Source organism: Tachyglossus aculeatus (assembly GCF_015852505.1).
Source record: "Tachyglossus aculeatus isolate mTacAcu1 chromosome 12 unlocalized genomic scaffold, mTacAcu1.pri SUPER_6_unloc_1, whole genome shotgun sequence".
Lineage (NCBI taxonomy): Eukaryota > Metazoa > Chordata > Mammalia > Monotremata > Tachyglossidae > Tachyglossus > Tachyglossus aculeatus.
In genome coordinates, this window is record NW_024044828.1 from 21,985,545 (window position 1) to 22,006,706 (window position 21,162).

General features: G+C 58.7%; 2 protein-coding genes across 6 annotated transcripts in view; both read left to right on the forward strand.

Moving 5' to 3' along the window:
* The first annotated feature begins 1,438 nt into the window (after positions 1 to 1,438).
* ZNF770 (zinc finger protein 770) lies at positions 1,439 to 3,800 on the forward strand. Its single transcript, XM_038741094.1, is given in 4 exon segments — positions 1,439 to 2,691; positions 2,693 to 2,918; positions 3,018 to 3,376; positions 3,426 to 3,800. Coding segments are annotated over 4 exon segments (1,791 nt in total). The 5' UTR covers positions 1,439 to 1,735; the 3' UTR covers positions 3,676 to 3,800.
* Positions 3,801 to 8,901: 5,101 nt separating this feature from the next.
* Positions 8,902 to 21,162, forward strand: part of AQR (aquarius intron-binding spliceosomal factor) — a 29,583-nt gene continuing 17,322 nt past the window's right edge. For 3 of the 5 annotated variants that reach the window (XM_038741245.1, XM_038741249.1, XM_038741246.1), the window contains exons 1-12: positions 8,902 to 9,034; positions 12,736 to 12,792; positions 12,963 to 13,003; positions 14,088 to 14,123; positions 14,762 to 14,882; positions 15,111 to 15,251; positions 16,165 to 16,233; positions 17,602 to 17,702; positions 18,446 to 18,522; positions 18,929 to 18,996; positions 19,490 to 19,606; positions 20,044 to 20,157. In XM_038741245.1, the coding sequence (XP_038597173.1) occupies positions 8,960 to 9,034; positions 12,736 to 12,792; positions 12,963 to 13,003; positions 14,088 to 14,123; positions 14,762 to 14,882; positions 15,111 to 15,251; positions 16,165 to 16,233; positions 17,602 to 17,702; positions 18,446 to 18,522; positions 18,929 to 18,996; positions 19,490 to 19,606; positions 20,044 to 20,157 (1,017 nt within the window). In that variant the 5' untranslated portion in view covers positions 8,902 to 8,959. The remainder of the gene's footprint in view (positions 9,035 to 12,735; positions 12,793 to 12,962; positions 13,004 to 14,087; positions 14,124 to 14,761; positions 14,883 to 15,110; positions 15,252 to 16,164; positions 16,234 to 17,601; positions 17,703 to 18,445; positions 18,523 to 18,928; positions 18,997 to 19,489; positions 19,607 to 20,043; positions 20,158 to 21,162) is intronic. The other 2 variants (XM_038741247.1, XM_038741248.1) reach the window with 1 other exon arrangement.

A 21,162-nucleotide genomic window follows, 5' to 3' on the forward strand; every position in this document is an offset into this window, starting at 1 on the left:
CCCGGGCCGCGGCGCCGGCGGCCCCAAGGGGAGGGTTGGCTTCCGGCGGCCGGGAGGGCCGGGCCGGACCGGGCCGCACCGTACCGGACCGGGGGCGGCGCGGACGGGTGGGAATCGCGGAGGGGCGGGATCGGGATCAGGATCGGGATCGGGTCCGGGATGCGGACGGGCGGGGCCGGTCGGGTCCGGGCGCGGGTTTCCGCCCGGACGGCCGTCGGCGCTGCCATCCGGCGGGGGGCGCTGGGTCTGCGCATGCGCCGGCGTCCGCGCCTGCGCGCCGGGGCCCGGGCTGCCGCCGCGGCCTCTCTCCCTCAGGCCGTCCGTCCCTCACAGTCCATCCTTCCCTGAGGACGCCGTCATTCCTTCCCTCATCCATCCATCCGCCCATCCATCCGTCCATCCATCCGCCCATCCAGTCCTACTTACTGAGCGCTCCCTGCGGAGTGCGGAGGGCACTGGACTAAGCGCTTGGGAAGTCCGAGCCGGCAGCAGCTCGAGCCGGCGCCCACCCGACGGCGGCCTCACAGCCGGGAAGACGCCCAGCGCGCCCTCGCCATTCATTCCATCCATTCGTTCATTCGTTCAATCGTATTGATTGAGCGCTTACTGCGTGCGGAGCACTGTACTAAGCGCTTGGGAAGGACAAGTTGGCAACATCATATAGAGACAGGCCCTACCCAACAGTGGGCTTGTCACAGTTTATCGTATTTATTGAGCGCTTACTATGTGCGGAGCACTGGACTAAGCGCCTGGGAAGTCCAATTTGGCAACATTTAGAGACAGGCCCTATCCAACAGTGGGCCCACAGTCTATCGTATTTATTGAGCGCTTACTGTGTGCGGAGCACTGCACTAAGCGCCTGGGAAGTCCAATTTGGCAACATTTAGAGACAGGCCCTACCCAACAGTGGGCCCACAGTCTATCGTATTTATTGAGCGCTTGCTGTGTGCGGAGCACTGCACTAAACGCCTGGGAAGTCCAATTTGGCAACATTTAGAGACAGGCCCTACCCAACAGTGGGCTCACAGTCTATCGTATTTATTGAGCGCTTACTGTGTGCGGAGCACTGGACTAAACGCCTCGGAAGTCCAAGTTGGTAACATCGAGAGACCAGTGGGCCCACAGTCTATCATATTTATTGAGCGCTTACTGTGTGCGGAGCACTGGACTAAACGCTTGGAAAGGACAAGTTGGCAACATCTAGAGACGGGCCCTACCCAACGGTGGGCTTGTCACAGTCTATCGTATTTATTGAGCGCTTACTGTGTGCGGAGCAGTGGACTAAGCGCTTGGGAAGTCCAAGTTGGCAACATGTAGAGGCAGGCCCTGCCCAACGGTAGGCTCACAGTCTGTCGTATTTATTGGGCACTTACTGTGTGCGGAGCACTGGACTAAGGGCCTGGGAAGGACAAGTTGGCAACATCTAGAGACGGTCCCTCCGCGACGGTGGGCTCACGGTCTATCGTATCTATTGAGCGCTTACAGTGTGCAGAGCACTGGAATAAGCGCTTGGATGAAGGGGCAACGCCCGGGCGGAGCCGGCAGGCTCGCGGGGGCGGCGGAGCCCCACGACGGCTTTGCCAGGACGGTGGGCACGGCCTCCTCCTCCTCCTTCTCCTCCTCCTCCTCCTCCTCTTAACGCCTAGGAAGGAATGGAGCGGAGGGAGTCGGCGGGCAGCTGAGGCGGACCGGAGGGGACGGGACCGGACGGGGCGGCCGCCCGCCGGCCGCGGACATGCTGCAGCTGCAGGCCGGCGTCGGGGCGGCGAGGCTGCCGCGCAAGAGGCCCTACATCTGCAACATCTGCCTGAAGCACTTCGAGACGCCGTCGAAGCTGGCCCGCCACTACCTGATCCACACGGGCCAGAAGCCCTTCGAGTGCCACGTGTGCCGCAAGACCTTCCGCCAGCTCGTGCACCTGGAGCGGCACCAGCTGACCCACAAGCTGCCCCACAAGTGCGGCGTGTGCCAGCGGCTCTTCCGCAGCCCGGCCGCCTTCCTGAAGCACCAGCAGCTGCACGGCGGGACCTGCCAGGGCCCCGCGGACCCGGCGGGCTGCGCGGGGGGCTGCGCGGCGGGCCGGCGGGGGGCCCCGGAGGAGCGCTGGCTCCCGCCCTGCGCCCCCTGCGCCCCCTGCGCCCCCTGCGCCCCCTGCGCCCTGCCCGACCGCCGCCACGCCTGCTGCCCGGCCCGGCGGAGGAGGAGGCCCCACGGCTGCGACACCTGCAGCAAGGTGTTCCCGTCCCGCTCCAAGCTGGAGCGGCACCAGCTGATCCACAGCGGGCAGAAGCCCTTCGCCTGCCCCCTGTGCGCTAAGGCGTTCCGCCAGGCCACCCACCTGAAGATCCACCAGCTGACCCACACGGAGGAGCGGCCCTTCCGCTGCGGCCTCTGCCACAAGGGCTTCAAGGTGCAGGGCAAGCTGCTGAAGCACCGGCAGGTCCACGCCAGGAGCCGGGCCCTGCAGCCGGCCGGCCCGCTGGGGGCCCGGGCCGGCCCGCTGGGGGCCCGGGCCGGCCGGGGACGCCCCCGGCCCCCGCCCGCCGGCGAGCCCCCGGACGCCCACTCCGTCTACATCGTCCCCTTCCAGTGCCCCGGCTGCGAGCAGTCGTTCGAGTCGGAGCCGGCCCTGCGCGGGCACCGCTGCGGCCGGCCGGCGGGGAGGGGGCCGCGGCCTCGGGGCCGGCGCCCGGGGCCGGGGCCGGGCCCGGCGCCGGCGGGCGGGGGAGAAGGCGCCGGACGCCCTGCGGGCGGAGCGGCGGAGGCCGAAGACGGGCCCCCCGTGGGACGGCGGCCCCGCGGCCGCGCCCCCCGGGGAGCCCGACCCGGCCGCCTCGCCCAAGGCGTTCAAGAACCTGCACGGCGCCAGGCTCGGGCCCCGCCGGCCCCTCGGCGGCAAGAGGAGGAAGAGGCCCGTGGTCCTGCCCTTCTCCTGGCCCCGGCCGCCGCCGCCGCCGCCGCCGCCGCCGGCGGTCTCGAGCCCCGGGCCCGGCCCGGGGGCGGGGGCGGGCGGGGAGGGACCGACGCCGCCGGACCCCGGCCCGCCGGCGGCCCCGCCCCTGGACGGCCTGGACGTGATCCCCTGGACGGTGGCGGCGCCGCCCGTGGACCCCCACGGCCGCGCCCGGGCCTGCCAGTGCGACCGCTGCGAGAAGGCCTTCCCCTCCACCTCCAAGCTGCAGCGCCACTACCTGATCCACACGGGCCAGAAGCCCTTCGCCTGCGCCCTGTGCGGGAAGTCCTTCCGCCAGTCCGCCCACCTGAAGCGGCACCAGCTGACCCACGCGGAGAGGCGGACGTGCGACAGCCCCGCCTGCCGCCTGGCGCACGGCGGCGAGGGCCCCGCCCGCCGCCCGGTTCTGCCGGGCCCCTCGCGGCGGGCCGCCGCCGCCGCCGCCGCCGCCGCCTCCCCGAGGCCGGGCCAGGGGCCCGAGGCGGGGGGCGGGGGCCGGGCCCCGGGGGCTCGAGGGGGTCAGGGTGTACCAGTGCAGCGTCTGCGCCAAGAGCTTCAAGTCCCCGTCCAAGCTGGAGCGCCATTACCTCATTCACGCCGGCCAGAAGCCGTTCGAGTGCTCCTCCTGCGGCAAGACCTTCCGCCAGGCGCCCCACTGGAAGCGCCACCAGCTGACCCACCTGAAGGACCGGCCCCGGCCCCACGGGGACCCCCTGCTGTGACCGGCCCCTCCTCTCCCCCGCGCCGCCCCGGGCGGGACCGGCCGTCCCCGGGCCGGGGCAGGGGGCCGGTCTGCGTCGTAGCCGGCGTCTCTGCCCCTCCGACCGCCCTCCCTCCCCTCCCCTAACCCCCCCCGTGCCCCAGGAACCGCGGCTGCCCCAGCACTAGTGTCCCCCGGCTCGGGGGGTGGGGTTCGGGGGGCGCTTCGGGAACTCCACGATCCCACGGGTTTTTGAAAGTCAGCCACGTTGAGGCATGTCACTGTCCAAAGGCAACCCGACCCCCGCGGGTCTCGGGGCGGGCGGCCGGAGCGCTCGCCACTGCCCCACACCCTCCGCCCTCCGTCTGGGGCGCTGGATGGTTCCTCATAGGTGCCCGACCATCGACAGTATTGACCGCGTGCCCGCCGCGGGCAGAGCAAAGCATTGAGCCCTCGGGACGGCCCACCGGCCTCGGCCGGCACGATCCCGACTCTCCCGGGGCTCACAGTCGACGGCGTGGACCGAGCACCCGTGGGGTGCCGGGCGCTGTACTTGGTGCTTCAGAAGACCCGAAAGAGTTATTCCCAGTGGTTCCCGTCCTCAGGAGGCTCGCGATCATTGGAGTCTAGGGAGCGCCTTCTGGGCGCGGAGCGTTCACCGTACCGAGCGCGGAAGGGAGCCCGGGTGAGTTCAGAGGCGGGATCCCTACCCCCGGCGAGCTGGCGGCCGGGGCCCCGGCCTTCGGGGCTGATTCAGACTCCCTCCCCTTCCCCGCCCCCCCAAAATGCTGTCTTTGTGTGTGCCCCCCCCCCATCTCCTTCCCGCTTCGGACTGGGGGACCCAACAACAGACCCTCTCCGTGGACCTCGTCGGCCCGGCTTCCCTTCCCCGTCGCCCCCAAGAGCGCGGGTGGCCGGGAGGAGCCGGAACCGCCTGCCGCTGTGAGCTGACCTGTCCGCGCCATCCGTCCCGCTGTCGTTCTGAGGCCCCCGGCCGCCCGGTCCAACCCCGGGGGTGGTTAGAGCCCGGGGTGGGGGGTACCAAAGGAAGCGGGATATGGTGAAGTGTGGCGGAGAACCTCAGATGGTGGCGGTATCCAACTGCTCTGCGGGGAAGCGGGCGGTGCGGCGGCCAGGGGCACAGGACGGGCCCCGGGTGGCCTCTGCGAGCGCATCGCGTGGGGGGCCGGCGCGGCAAAGCAGCGTGTCCTACATCGCCCGCCCGCTGCGGGCCGGCGGACATCGTCCGGGAAGGGGCCAGAGGGGTGGCGTGCCTCTGGGTTTTCCTTGGGGACGGAGCGGTCGGCGCAGGCCTTCCCAGAGGCCCCTTCCACTGTGCCCAACTCTGAGCCGGGCTGGCCCGGCTCCGGCGGCCCCGCGGGCTTCTCCCCCGGGGTGCCGGGCTGGACTCCGTGTAAAAGACTGTCGATGTTGATTTGCCGCTTTTAAAGGGGGATCCCGACTCCGGGCCCCCACACGAGCCGGGGTGCCGTGTCCCGGGGGCGACGCCAGCGAACCGGCCCCCGGGCCTCGTCCCTGCGGCCGAGAAAATCGAGGCTCCGGTTTCTGTGCTGCGTATTTGAGGCTGTTCGTTGGCCTGAAGCCCTTTCCAGCTCCTCCCTCTCCCTCAAGTCTTTTCCTCCCGGGAGGCGGAACTCGGTAGCAGATGTTGTCCACGGTGTGTGCCATAGAGGTCTGTGAAGTACCTGTAACCGACCGTTTATTTCTCGTGTACCTTTACCGAGCAGGCCGTGGGGGAACCTTACGGGGGCGGGGGGGGGCGGAGGGGGTCGGCCGCCTCAAATCGGATTTTTCAAAAGAGGAAACATTAGCTGTCAAAACTAACGGTCCGCACTGCTGCATGTTAGAACCGGTAGGGGTTGCTGAGTCCTTTGTTTTTTGCTTCTGAAAAAGAATAAAGCTGGTGAATATGAAGAGAGCGGGATCCGTCTTTTTATCGTGTCTTCGATTCGGCCGCCCGCAGATCCAGTCACCGGAGCGGTCCGCTCTCTTCGGTTCACCTCTTTTCTGCTTTCACTCTCTAACCCGTTTTTCACCTCATCTTTACTTAAACACGTTTTCTAGGATGGGTCTCCTCCGTCCTCCCCATCGTCGGTATTTAGCGAATGCCAACTGAAGGCCATCTGTCCCCTGGGTGCAGAGCAAATGTGACGTGTACCTTTACCGAGGTACAGGTTGCGCTTGGGGCCCATCCTCCCACTCGGGGGGCAAAGGACGTACTGGGGGTCGCGACGGTTTTCGGCTACAATTGTAGAGGAATTATCGAACCTCATCAGTTAGGGATGAAGCCCCTCGGTTTGTTCAGGCCCACAGGTCGTGGGACCCGAGGCGACGTCAGGAAGCCCGATTCGTGGGCCAAACCGGAGAGCGGGGAATCCGTCCCGAGCCGCCGTTCACTCGAACCGGAGTAGCCCGGACTCACCCTGTGCTCTGCATCATCATCATCATCATCAATCGTATTTATTGAGCGCTTACTATGTGCAGAGCACTGTACTAAGCGCTTGGAAGTACAAATTGGCAACATCTAGAGACAGTCCCGACCCAACAGTGGTCTCACAGTCTAAAAGGGGGAGACGGAGAACAAAACCAAACATACTAACAAAATAAAATGCCGTCCCTTCCCCGCACACCCGGAGGGCGCCGGGGTGGAGGCGCCCACTTTCAGCACTCCTGCTCTTCGTCCCAGGACGAGGCTGGACCCCCTACCCTAACAAGAAGCGCTCAGTACAGTGCTTGGCACACAGTAAGTGCTGTAAAAATGCCATGAGAAGCATAGTGGCTTAAGTGGACAGAGCTCAGGTCTGGGAGTTGGAAGGACACGGGTCCTAATCCGGGCTCCGCCACCTGTCTGCCGTCACTTTCCTGTGCCTCAGTTACCTCATCTGTAAAATGGGGACGAGTGCGAGCCCCATGTGGGACAAGGGACTGCGTCCAACCTGATGAACTTGTATTCATTCATTCATTCACGCTAATCGTTTTTATTGAGCGTTTACTGTTTGCAGAGCACTGTACCAAGGGCTTGGGGAAATACAGTACAGCAATGAAGAGAGACAATCCCTGCCCACACTGAGCTCACAGTCTAAAGTTGGGCCGGGGGGAGGAGGTGGAACCCCAGCGCTTAGAACAGCGCTTAACAAGTACCATAATTATTGTTATTTTAAAAAAGAAAAGCAGTCCCTCAGGCAAGGCCATGGATGGACAAGAAGGATCCGCCAGATGGGGAAACTGGGGTCCGGGGCGGGCCGGCCCCTGTCTGGTGGCCTGCTCCCCTCCGATGCCCCATTTGCAGCGTGGCTTAGTGGAAAGAGCCCGGGTTTTGGGAGTCACAGGTTGTGAGTTCTAATCCTGGCTCAGCCACTTGTCAGCTGGGTGACTTTGGGCGAGTCACTTTGCTTCTCCGCGCCTCAGTTCCCTCATCTGTAATTAAGACTATCAGCCTCACGTATCTACCCCCGCGCTTACAACAGTGACTGGCACATAGTAAGCGCTTAACAAATACCCTCATTATTATTATTATTCTGGGTTTCTGCCCTCTTCCCTGCTCCCCAGGAGAGCGAAAGCGCTTAACAAATACCCTCATTATTATTATTATTCTAGGTTTCTGCCCTCTTCCCTACTCCCCAGGAGAGCGTAAGCACTTAACAAATACCCTCATTGTTATTATTATCCTGGGTTTCTGCCCTCTTCCCTGCTCCCCAGGAGAGTGAAAGCGCTTAACAAATACCCTCATTATTATTATTCTGGGTTTCTGCCCTGTTTCCTGCTCCCCAAGAGAGCGAAAGCGCTTAACAAATACCCTCATTATTATTATTACTCTGGGTTTCTGCCCTGTTCCCTGCTCCCCAGGAGAGTGAAAGTGCTTAACAAATACCCTCATTATTATTATTATTCTGGGTTTCTGCCCTCTTCCCTGCTCCCCTAAATACCTTCATTATTATTATTATTATTCTGGGTTTCTGCCCTCTTCCCTGCTCCCCAGGGGAGCGAAAGCGCTTAACAAATACCCTCATTATTATTATTATTATTATTATTATGGGTTTCTGAAAGCGCTTAACAAGTACCCTCATTATTATTACTATTATTCTGGGTTTCTGCCCTCTTCCCTGCTCCCCTAAATACCCTCATTATTATCATTATTATGGGTTTTTGAAAGCCCTTAAAAAGTACCCTCATTATTATTATTATTATTCTGGGTTTCTGCCCCCTTCCATGCTCACCGGGGTAGTGAAAGCGCTTAAATACCCTCATTGTTATTATTATTCTGGGTTTCTGCCCTCTTCCCTGCTCCCCAGAGGAGCGAAAGCGCTTAACTGTCTCTCTATGTTGCCAACTTGTACTTCCCAGGCGCTTAGTACAGTGCTCTGCACACAGTAAGCGCTCAATAAATATCCCACAGTGGGCATCCCGTCCCGCCCCATCCCCCCAGCCTTACCAGCACCTGTATATATGTATATATACATATAAGAAGCAGCGTGGCTCAGCGGAAAGAGCCCGGGCTTTGGAGTCGGAGGTCATGGGTTCGAATCCCGGCTCCGCCACATATCTGCTGTGTGACCTTGGGCAAGTCACTTCACTTCTCTGAGCCTCAGTTCCCTCATCTGTAAAATGGGGATGAAGACTGTGAGCCCCTGGACTACCTCATCACCTTGTATCCTCCCCAGCGCTTAGAACAGTGCTCTGCACGTAGTAAGCGCTTAACAAATGCCATTATTATATATGTTTGTACGTATTTGTTACTCTAGTTTACTTGTACATATTTATTCTATTTATTTTCTTTTGTTAATATGTTTTGTTGTCTGTCTCCCCCTTCTATCAATCGATCAATCGTATTGATTGAGCGCTTACTGTGTGCAGGGCACCGTACTGAGCGTTTGGGAAGTCCAAGTTGGCAACATAACTAGACTGTGAGCCCGCTGTGGGGTAGGGACCGTCTCTCTATGTTGCCAACTTGATTGATTGATTGATTGATTGATTGATTGACTGATTGATTGATTTCTGCCCTCTTCCCCGCTCCCCGGGAGAGCGGGACGTCGAGAGCGCTGGCGGTTAGCGCGGCCCGGCCGGCAGGGGGCGGTGGGGCAGGAGGAGGGCGGGTGGGTCCGCTCTGGCCGGCGGCGCGGACTTCCGGCCTCTCGTTGTCCCTTCCGCCGGGCAGGGGCGCGAGTGCGCGTGCGCGCGTGCGCGCGAGGGGCCCCGGAGCGCGTGCGCCCGGCGCCTGGTCCGCGGAGGTCAGGGGTCAGAGGTCAGGGGTCAGCGGTCCTTCCCGGGCCTCCCCCCCCGTCGCCATGGCAGCCCCGCCGCAGCCCAAGAAGGTGGTGGCCCCCACCGTGTCGCAGATCAACGCCGAGTTCGTGACCCAGGTGAGGGATGGGGGGCGCGCACTACGTCCTACCACTACTAGAATAATAATGATAATAATAATGATGATGATGATGGTATGGGTTAAGCGCTCACTATGAGCCAAGCACTGTTCTAAGAGAAGCAGCGCGGCTCAGGGGGAAATCAATCAATCAATCGTATTTATTGAGCGCTTACTATGTGCAGAGCACTGTACTAAGCGCTTGGGAAGTACAAATTGGCAACACATAGAGACAGTCCCTACCCAACACTGGGCTCACGGTCTAAATGGGGGAGACAGAGAACAGAACCAAACATACCAACAAAATAAAATAAGTAGGATAGAAATGTACAAGTAAAATAAATAAATAAATAAATAGAGTAATAAATATGTACAACCATATATACATATATACAGGTGCTGTGGGGAAGGGAAGGAGGTAAGATGGGATGGAGAGGGGGAGAGGAAGGAAGGAGCTCAGTCTGGGAAGGCCTCCTGGAGGAGGTGAGCTCTCAGCAGGGCCTTGAAGGGAGGAAGAGAGCTAGCTTGGCGGAGGGGCAGAGGGAGGGCATTCCAGGCCCGGGGGAAAGAGCCCGGGCTTTGGAGTCAGAGGTCATGGGTTCAAATCCCGTCCCCGCCGAGTGTCAGCTGTGTGACTTTGGGCAAGTCACTTCACTTTTCTCTGTGCCTCAGTTCCCTCATCTGTAAAATGGGGATGAAGACTGTGAGCCCCCCGTGGGACAACCTGATCACTCTGTAACCTCCCCAGCGCTTAGAACGGCGCTTTGCACATAGTAAGAGTTTAATAAATGCCATCTAAGCGCTGGGGAAGATCAGCGCTTAGAACGGTGCTTTGCACATAGTAAGCGCTTAACAAATACCGTTATTAGTATTATTACGATCCAAGGTGATCAGGTTGTCCCACGTGGGGCTCACAGTCTTAGCCCCCGTTTGACAGATGAGGGAACTGAAGCCCAGAGAATCAACCAATCAATCGTATTTATTGAGCGCTTACTGTGTGCAGAGCACTGGACTAAGCCCTTGGGAAGTCCAAGTTGGCAACATCTAGAGACGGTCCCTACCCAACAGAGGGCTCACAGTCTAGAAGGGGGAGACAGACAACAAACCTGTCCTGACCTTTTCCTCCCTCCAGAGCCCTACTGAGAGCTCACCTCCTCCAGGAGGCCTTCCTAGACTGAGCCCCCGTCCCCCCGGCCTTACCTCCTTCCCCTCCCCACAGCATCTGTATATATGTTTATATGTTTGTACATATTTATTACTCAATTTATTTATTTTATTTGTACATGTTTGTTCTATTTATTTTATTTTGTTAATAAGTTTTGTTTTGTTCTCTGTCTCCCCCTTCTAGACTGTGAGCCCACTGTTGGGTAGGGACCATCTCTATGTGTTGCCAACTTGGACTTCCCAAACGCTTAGTCCAGTGCTCTGCACACAGTAAGCGCTCAATAAATACGATTGAATGAATGAATGTTCTAAGCGCTGGGGGGATACAAGGTGATCAGGTTGTCCCACGGGGGGCTCACAGTCTTCATCCCCATTTTACAAATGAGGGAACTGAGGCACAGGGAAGTTAAGTGATTTGCCCAAAGTCACACAGCTGAGAATTGGCAGAGCTGGGATTTGAACCCGTGACCTCTGACTCCAAAGCCCGGGCTCTTTCCATTGAGCCATGTACTACCCGCTTAGCTTGGTCCAGCTCCTGTTCTGTGTGCACAGCACTGCGCTAAGCACTTGGGAGAGGACAGCGGCAGAAGACACGACTCCTGACCTCCAGGAGCTTACAGCCAACTGCACGCAGAGCACCTCACTGAGCGCTGGGGAGAGTCCATTAGAGTTGGGGTGGGGGGGGGGGTGTCGTGGTATTTAAGTGCTGACTATAATAATAATAATAGTGGTGATGGTATTTGTTAATGATGGTATTTGTTAAGCACTTACTATGTGTGAAGCACTGTTCTAAATGCTGGAGGGGTTACAGTAATAGTAATAATAATAGCATTTATTAAGCGCTTACTATGTGCAAAGCACTGTTCTAAACGCTGGAGGGATTATAGTAATAGTAATAATAATAGCATTTATTAAGCGCTTACAATGTGCAAAACACTGTTCTAAGCGCTGGGGATGTTACAAGGTGATCCTGTTGCCCCGTGGGGGGCTCACAGCCTTCATCCCCATTTTCCAGATGAGGGAACTGAGGCCCACAGAAGTGAAGTGACTTGCCCAAAGTCACACAGCTGGCAGGCGGTGGAGCTGGGATTAGAACCCATAACCTCTGACTCCCGAGCCTGTGTTCTTTCCGCCGAGCTTTGCTGCTTCACTTGTGTGTCATGTCAAGCACCGCATTAAGCCTGGGGTCGATGCACTTTAATCAGGTCGAATACGGTTCCCGTCCCCCACGGGGCTCACTGTCTAAGTAGTATCGGATCGTCATTTTTGCAGGTGGGGAAACTGAGGCACAGAGGAGTTAAGCGACTTGCGGGTCGCACAGCAGACAAGCGGCAGAGCTGGAATTAGAGCCTTGGTCCTCTGGCTCCCTGGCTGTATCCACAAGGCCACACTGCTTCCCGAGTTAGAGTTAGTAGACACGTTCCTTGCCCTCAAGGAGCTTACAGTCTACTGTGTGCAGAGCACTGTACTGAGCGCTGGGGAGAGGACCACGTAGTAGGCACCACCCTTGCCTTCAAGGAGCTTGCAGTCTAGCAGGGGAAAGAGTCGTAGAGGGAACACAGAGTGGGATGTCTGTGGGATGTCAGATGGGAGTCATCCCCAAGTGCTTAGATGGTGACCTCGAAGGGCGTAGATAGCAGTTCTGTGGGAAGGTGACAGGTTAGGCAGGGAAGGCTTCCTGGAGGAAGCGGGATTTCAGAAAGACTTCGGAGGTGGTGAGAGCGGTGGTCTGTGGGATAGGGAGGCGGAGGAAGTTCCGGGACCGGGGGAGTCGGTGGTGGGATAGATGAGATTGAGGTACAGAGTGAAGCGTGTGGGCCGGGTTCTAGCGAAAGAGGAGGGAGGTGAAGTAGGAGAGGGTGAGGTGATTGAGTGCCCTAAAGCCGCCGGTGAGGAGTGCCCATGTGTCATGCGGAGGTCAATGGGCCACCTCTGGAGGTTCTCCAGGAGTGGGGAGACGTGACCAGAACCGGACTTCCGGGCCTGGGCTCTATCCACTAGGTCGCAGAATTTATTCTCTTTGCTCCTCCCTGGAGCTCCTTCTCCCTTCACATCTGACTGACCGTCTTCAAAACCTTTCCCAAACCCCATCTCCTCCAGGAGGGCTTCCCTGATAATCTATCATGGCCCCATCCTGTCTCCCCCCTCCTGCATTTTCAGCACTTCTGCATCACCTAAACCCTTGGGTCCGTCCTCTCTCTCGCTCTCTCTTTCTCTCTCCCTCTCCCTCCTCTCTCCGCCCCCCCCCCCCCCATTAGACTTAGGTATACACATCCCTCCCCTCCCTTTAGCACTTTTGTGCATACCTTTATTCTTCCACCTGTGATTTGCTGTAAGGTCCACCTCTGCAGCTAGATCCTAAACTCCTTGAGGGTGGGCTGGGATCACGTCCGTTGACTCTCCCCAGTGCTCAGCCCAGAGCTCAGCCCCCCGAGAGCACTCGGTGGTTGCCCCCGACTGGCCGCTCGGCACGTCCCCGGTGGTTGCCGTTCCGATCAACGCCGTGACACGGCCTCGTTGTCCCGCTTGCCTCCCCAGCTGGCGTGTGAGTACTGGGCTCCGCACATCAAGAAGAAATCCCCCTTCGACCCCAAGGTGAGCTCCGGGCTCTGCTCCCTGCTGCGGGCCGAGTCCTCCCTACCCCTGCCCTGGGTTCGCTGGGGCATGGCTCCACTGGGCGAGGGGAGAGGGGCTTTGGCTGGAGCACTGGGGATTGGGGACAAAAGGCCCCTCCGCCCCCTGACCTCCTCCACTGCTGCCCACAGGTCATCGAAGACATATACGAGAGAGAGATTGTCAAGTCGCGGTAAGTGCTCCTTCTTGTCCGCACATTCACACACACCCCCACCCCCACCCCAGTCAGTCCATCCATCGATCGGTTGACCTGTGGGATTTACTGAGCGAGTGCCTTCTGTGTGCAGAGCACTGGACTGGACGCTTGACCCTGGTAGCTCACCCTTTCTCCCTCTCCTCCTCCTCCTCCTCCTCCTTTTCCTCTGGCCTTCTCCTCCCCACCTTTTTTTAAAATGGTATTTGTTAAACGCTTTCCGTGTACCAGGCACTATACTGAGCATCGGGTAGATACAAGCTAGTCAGGGTGGACACAATCCTTGTCCCATGTGGGGCTCACAGTCTAAACCCTCACAGATGAAGTAATAATAATAATAATGATGGTATTTGTTAAGCACTTACTGTGTGTGAAGCACTGGTCTAAGCGCCGGGGGGATCCAGGGTCATCAGATTGTCCCCCGTGGGGCTTCATCCCCATTTTACAGGTGAGGGAACTGAGGCACAGAGAAGTTAAGTGGAGCCGGCATTCGAACCCATGACCTCTGACTCCCAAGCCCGGGCTCTTTCCACTGAGCCACGCTGCTTCTCTGCCTCACCCCCATTTTACAGATGAGGTAACCGAGGCACAGAGAAGTTAAGTGATTTGCTCAAGACCTTACAGCAAACAAGTGGCAGAAGGAGGATTAGAACCCAGGTCCTCTGACTCCTAGGACCTTGCTTTCTCCACTAGGCCACACTCCCCTCTACTAGGCCGTGCTGCTTCCCCTGTGCCCTGTACCCAGGAGGTATTCAGCAAATAGTACTGGTGGTTTGGGGGGCTGAACCAAGTGGGATGGGACGGTCCAGTTGGACAGGCAAGATGAGAAATTCCTGGCAGAGCTCTCGGGGACAGATAAGGAGTCTTGTCCCATTTCTCCTCTCGAGAGCCCTTCCATTATTCTGCGATTCGATGCAAAGCTCACAACCAAGTGGAACGGATGCGGCTGAGGGAATCGTCTGTGGATAAATGAGGAGGCCAAGAGCCAGATGGGTGCTCACCCAACCCTCCCGCCCCTCGGGGACGGGATCCCGGGAATCAGATTCCTCTTCTTCCCTTTTAGGTTTGCCATTAGGAAAATCATGCTCCTGGAGTTCAGGTAAGCGTGCGATTCTTCGATATCCCGCGGGCCTTAAAGGGGAAAAAAAAAATCTCTGCCGCTCGGCGGTTTTTCTAGACTCCCGTTCTTATTGGCATCGGCATTTATTGAGCTCCCGCTTGGGGCCATGTACTGTTTTAGGTGCTGTCACTTGCAGCGTGAGTTTGATAGAAAGGAAGGAGGACTTGGGGCTTCCCACCCTCTAACCCAGGTCCTCCAAACCAGTGTGGAGTGTGGAGATTGTCTCTATTGCTGTATTGTACTTTCCAAGCGTTTAGTACAGTGCTCTGCACACAGTGAGCACTCAGTGAATATGATTGAATGAATGAATTCTGGGGGAGTAGCCTTCTCCAGGCCCTACCTAAATATGAAAAGAAGAGAATGGTGGGACCAGGGATCGTTCAGGGCCGGCAACATCCCTGAGGATGCCGAGTCCCACGGGCCCAACCGGGGGAGGTCAGCGTTGTTAGGGGTCGGGGGGCCCTTGCACGTATTTTCCTGTTTTTGAGTGGGTAGCTCCTGGGGGCGACGGGTCGCGGGCCGGGGAACCGGAGCATCGACAGGAGAGGCGCCGGCCGATCGCCGGACGTGGGTCAGGACAGCTCACGGGCTCCCTGCCCTTCCCTCTCCCACCGCAGCCAGTACCTGGAAAACTACCTGTGGCTCAACTACTCCCCGGAGGTGTCCAGCAAGGCCTATTTCATGTCCATCTGCTGCATGGTGAACGAGAAGTTCAGGGAGAACGTCCCCGCCTGGGAGGTAACCGGCAGGAAGCGCTCCCGCTCATCCTCCGACTAGTTCCGGCGGCCACACGAGGCACTCGGGCCGAGGGGGCGGAGGCCTCCGGCTGCCGCGGGACCCCCAACCTCCCGTTTGGCATCGCCGACGGAGAACAAACGTGAACCTCCGCGGGTTTCCCAGGGGAGGGTGGCGTGTTTGGGCACCTGGGTCCCGCTGGGCCAACCTGCTCCCCCTTCCTTTCCGCAGACTTTCAAGAGAAAGCCGGAGCACTTCCCCTTCTTCTTCAAACGCATCCTGGAGGCGCTGCTGGCCGCCGGGGCCGAGGAGCCCTCCCTGCCCGAGCAGACCATCCTCCTGCTCTTCCTCGATCACTGCTTCAACAGCCTGGTACCTGCGCCCCCGTCCCCCTTTCCCACGTGTCGTTCCCGTCGAGGCTCGTGGGGGTAGGATGGCGTGCCGGGCCCCACCCGCCTGGCCGCCACAGATAATCATCAATCATCATCAGTCGTATTTATTGAGCGCTTACTGTGTGCAGAGCACTGTACTAAGCGCTTGGGAAGTACAAGTTATAATATAGTACAAGTATAATCGCCAGTTGGCGGGATTGATTGAGTGTTCACGAAGGGCAATGCGCCGTTCTAAGCGCTTGATCCCAAAGCCTCGCCTTCACCGCTCTAGACTGCTGTGGGCAGGGAATGTCTCTGTTCTTATAATAATAATAATAATAATAATTGGCATTTGTTAAGCGCTTACTATGTGCAAAGCACTGTTCTAAGCGCTGGGGAGGATACAGGGTGATCAGGTTGTCCCACGTGGGGCTCACAGTCTTAATCCCCATTGTACAGATGAGGTAACTGAGGCCAGAGAAGTTAAGTGACTTGCCCAAGATCACACAGCAGACATGTGGCGGAGCCGGGATTCGAACCCTTGACCTTTGGCTCCCAAGCCCGTGCTCTTTCCACTGAGCCACGCTGCTTCTCCTACAAGCTAATTGGGTTGGACCCAGCCCCTGTCCCTGTTCTTGTTATATTGTACTCTCCCAAGTGCTTAATACAATGCTCTGCACAGTAAGCGCTCAGTAAATATGATTGACTGAGTGACCTGAGCCTATCCACTGTCCACCAGGGGCCCTGGGCAAGACCAAGCGATCGGACCAGGCTCTTGGTCTCAGACACTGTGGACACTGGGTTTTTTGGTGCCGGTCGTGACTGGGAGACGTGCGGGGAGGAGGCCGGGCTGTACTTCCCCTGGGGGCGGGGAGGCCTCCGGGTAAGCTTGCCCTTGTCTTCCCCACGTGCAGGAAGTGGATCTGATCCGGAACCAGGTGCAGCAGCTCATCTCTCTCCCGATGTGGCTGGGACTTCAACCTGTGAGTGCCCCCCGGCCCCGCAACTGTGCCTTCAGAACCCCACTAGGCCCCCTCCGGGCACTGCTGCCCGGCGACGGCTCCAGGGCAGGAAGCCTCGTGTCCGGGTGGAAAGAACCCAGGCCCGGGAGCCACGGGAGTCATTTCGCTTCCCTGGGCCTCGGTTTCCTCATCCGTGAAATGGGGATTCAGTGTCCTCTCTCCCTCCCCCTCAGTCAATCAATCAGTGGTATTTATCGAGCACTTACTATGTGTGGAACACCGTCCTAAGCGCTGGGAGAGGACAGTATAGCAGAGTTGAAGCAGGGCGACCTAGTGGATAGAGCCCGGGCCTGGAAGCACGTCCGGTTCTAATCCTGGCTCTGACACTTGTCTGCCGTGTGACCTTGGACAAGTCACTTCACTTCTTTGTGCCTCAGTTAACTTATCTGTGAAATGAGGATTAAGAGTGTGGGCCCCACGCCGGACAAGGTCTTTGTCCAATCCAGTTAGCATGTATCTACCTCAACACTTAGTTCAGTGCCTTGGCCATAGAAAGCGCTTTAACAAATACCATTTAAAAATAAAAACTGGACACATTCCCCGCCCATAATGAGCTTAGATTGTAAACTCCATGCGGGATAGGGACTGTGTCCAACCTGAAGCTCCTGTCTCTTCCCCAGCGTTTAGGACATAGTGCTTAACAAGTACCGCCATTATGTTTATAGTTTTTAATCAGTCCTCGGCCCAGCAATCGCCCTTTTTGAGGCCGAGGACCCTTATTTGACAGATCGCCAATGGCTCCATGGATCACGGACAGTTTCTCTGTCCCTCCCCGTTGCAGCCGTGGGGATAGGAGAATGACGAGGGTGCTCGGGAGGGCCGAAGGCTCAGTGTGGGCCCCGCCTAGGCACGGGGCAAGAGGTCAATCGATCGTATCTCCGCGGGCACCCCGGAGGGCTGGTTTGTGGGGCACCATTGGGCCTGGCTTGCCTTTAGGGTGCGGTTGCCGCGGACTCGTTTGCCGAGCTGCGGAAACGAGAGCCACGGCCCTTCTGGACTTCCCAAATTGACTCTTCGTTTTCATCCCCTCTTCCTGTCCCCACCTTGCTTTGGTGACATGGGTGTATCAATTCTTGGGAAAACTTGGCCCCTCTGAGCTTCCCATATGAGGAGACTCGGTGGAGTCTCTCACTGACTGTGTCGGAAGCCCAAAGCTCAGAAGCGGTTCTCGCCTCGGGGCCTGGGGTCAGAGAAGCCCCGGGGCAAAAATTGCCTCCCACCGGCGGTTTTCTTGCCAATCTTTGCAGTTCGGGGTCAAAGTTAGTATGTGGGGGAAATGTGAATTGCCGGAGTTGACTCTCCCCCGCCCCCTCTTCTCCGTTCCCACAGGCCCGGTTGGAACTGGAACTGAAAAAGACCCCCAAGCTGAAGAAATTCTGGAATTTGATCCGAAAGAATGATGAGAAAATGGATCCGAAGCTCCGGGAAGAGTGCGTTGACCGAGTGGCGGTTTCAGTTGGGGGACTTGAGCTGGTCCGTGGAGGCTCCAGCGCCAACCGGGCCCCGAGGAAGCTCCCCACAGCTCTTCCCCGGGCGAGGGAGAGGGAGTTCCTTCCAGGGGCAGGAGCCGACGGGGCTCCTGATTCTTAGGCCGCCGGGCCGCCCTCGGGAGAGCTCCCCAAAGCATAGGGTTGAATTGGGGCTGCCTGCTAAGTGGGTGCAGGTGCACATGAGTGCGTGCACACCCGTGTACATTTATATGTCCGTGCACATGTTCGTCCGGCTCCACCTCTCCTGCTGGCGGGGGTTTGGATGAGTGTCTCTATGGGCGAGAGTCTACTGGCTCACTGTGGGGACAGTTTGGGACAGAGCGGGGGAGTCGGGTATCGGACTGTCCGTGCCGTGCGCTGGGGGAAGATCAGGGACAGAGAGGGGAGAGTCAGGGCTGTTGGACGGTCTGTGCTGGCTCACTGGGGGAGAGTCGGGTTTGACAGGTCATCCCTAAGCAGGGGGTTGGAGGTCCAGAAGGGGAAGCGGCACACAATTCCTCCAGGTGTTCTGTCCTTCCCGCTGCCGCCAGGGCAAAGTCCTGGGCTACATCACCTTGGGGGTTGATCCAGCAGTTCCATCTCCTGAGTTCCTGCTCTGTCGGGTCCCCATTCTTTGGAAATGTGTAGAGTAGCTGGATGTCTGATTCAGGACGAGGGTAAAGCTCTAACCTTTCTAATTTCAGGGCCCATCAGGAGAGGCGGTTCCTTTCCCAACTCATCCAGAGATTTATCTCCGTGCTAAAATCCATTCCCCTCTCGGGTAAGGGATCTGACTCATTTGGGCCCGGGTGGGAAGTGCCTCCCTCCCCAGGGCCCACCGCAGCGCAGTCTCCTCTCCACCTCCAATGGCCAGACGGGAGGAGCGGGCGGGGCTGAGGAGGGAAAGCCGAGGGTTGGCTCTGCGGTGGCAGCAGCACCGCGTTCTGCTCCCTCATCTCTGGTGACACGTACCCACCGGGGTCATGCCACCTGTCAGCATCGCCTCCTTGTGCCTCGTAACATTTGGATGGGCGCAGGGACTGGGCCCCGGGCGCCACACCCTCACACCCGGGCAGCTGCCGGTCTGAGTCGCCGATGATGCTCGGAGCCAAGGGCAGATGCCCCGGGCACGGCAGAGATGCTGGAGGCCTTGGCCCCGCTGAGAGAACGTTTGTGCCTCCCCTTAGCAGAGCCCGTGACCATGGACAAAGTGCATTACTGTGAAAGGTTCATTGAGCTCATGATCGACCTGGAGGTAAGGGCCCAGAACACGTGGCCGGAACTTCCCCTTGCTCCTGGGCATGTCCACATCCCAGGCTGTCTCTCCCCTCACTGCCTGGGGACGGGGCAGGGACCAATAAACAGCCAGAGAGGCTCGGGGACTGGCAGACTGCCAGCTGCCCAGCGGGTAGAAAGATGTGGTGGGAAAAGGGAGCAGGGTCCCCGGAGCTCTTTCGGGCCTCCATCTGAAGCGGACAGAGCTTGGGGCTCTGGTCACTCCCCGCCGGGGCCTTGGAAGACGCCGGGGTGGCCCGACGTGGGCAGAGTGTAAACCGCAAGTCCCCGGGAAAGGGAACGGGAGTTGGGGACCGCGGGCATTCTTGCCATGGGCGCCGGCCTCAGGAGACTGGGGCTTCCTGCGGGTGCAGCTAGGAGCTAGGACGGGGACGTCCGGGCTGGGTCCTGGGTGCGGCGGGTCCCGGGGACCTGGCGTAGTCAGCCCGTGGACGTGGCGGTTCCTGTCACAGGCCTTGCTGCCCACCCGACGCTGGTTCAACACTGTGCTGGATGACTCTCACCTGGTGGTTCACTGCTCCCTGTCCAACCTGGTCCGCAGGGAAGAGGACGGCCATCTCTTCTCCCAGGTGAGCGGCCACATTCCAGCCCAGCGTCGGCTGTTCCCCTCCATCTCCTCTTCCCCGGTCCCGATCGCTTCCGTCGCACTCCCGGGGGTCTCTTTCCAGCTTGCTGAAGCGGTTGCCGGGGCTCGGTCTCTGCCCCACAGCGAGCCATGGGCCGAGGAAAAGCGGGTGCCCGTGGGGTTGGCGGTTCAGTTGAGTTTACTCTCAGATTGATCCCGCCCTAATGACACCCCAGGGGATTGTGGGCCTGGGCTTGGCCGGCCTAGCTTCTGCCGTTGAGGAGGGCGGGCCCCTTGGCCCTTCGTTTAATAATATAATAATAATGATGGCGTTTATTAAGCGCTTACCATGTGCGAAACACTGTTCTAACCTCTCCCCTCCCCATCGATGGATCGACCGATGGATTGACCAACCGACCCGCGTGCCTTGTGTCGGTGCAGCTTCTGGACATGCTGAGGTTCTACGCCGGCTTTGAAATTAACGACCAGACGGGGAACGCCCTGACCGAGAACGAGATGACAACAATTCACTATGACAGGATCACCTCCCTGCAGGTAATGTTGGGGTGACTCCAATGGGGGCTGCCGCAGCAGGGTAGGAAAACACCCCCCCCCACCCCCCGGCCCCTTGGGCAGTGATGGTTTAGACTTTCATTGTAGGCCCGGTGGACGCTGCCCCTGGATTTACTGACCCTCTGACGTCAACCTTTCCCCCGACCCCAGGATGGCCTAGTGGAAAGAGCCCAGGCCTAGTCAGAGGGCCTGAATTTTAATCCCGGCTCTGCCGCTTCTCTGCTCTGTCACTTTGGGCAAGTCACTTCTCTGGGCCTTAGTTCCCTCATCTGATAAATGGGGATTGAGGCTGATCCCCGTGTGGGACATAGACCGTGTCCAGCGTGTTAAGCTTATATCTGCCCTAGTGCTTAGTACAGTGTGAGCTTGTCATGGGCAGGGAATGCGTCTGTTGTTGTATTCTCCCAAGCGCTCAGTAGGGTACTTGGCGCATAGTAAGCGCACAATAAATACGACTGAATGAATGAATACTATGCCCTTCACGAAAACCGTTTTGTTGGGGGCGGAAAAATACCCTTCCCTGGTCCCATCGAAATGGCCATATTTGGCCGAAAGCTGAAACCTGCCAGAAGCATGCCCGGTTCTGAAGTGGCCCAAATGATCAGCACAGTGCCCTGCGCCCAGTGTGTGCCCTGTTAGTACCGGTCATGCCAACCGTCAGTCTTAGCAGGAAGGGAGCCGTAAGCCCGTTGTGGGCAGGGATTGTTTCTCTTTATTGCTGAATTGTACTTTCCAAGCCCTTAATATATTGCTGTGCACACGGTAAGCATTCAGTAAATACGATTGAATGAATGAGGTTCAAGTGACTAGTCCCAGGGTCCCTGCCCGAGTATCTCCCCTAGTACTAAGCACTAGGGCAGATACACGCTCAATCGGGTTGAACCCGGTCCATGTTCCACTTGGGGCTCAGTCCCAGCTGGCGGCCACGTCCAAGAGCCTGACTTCTCTCCCTCCAAGCAGCCAGTGCCCCGGGGCCATTCAGCTTCT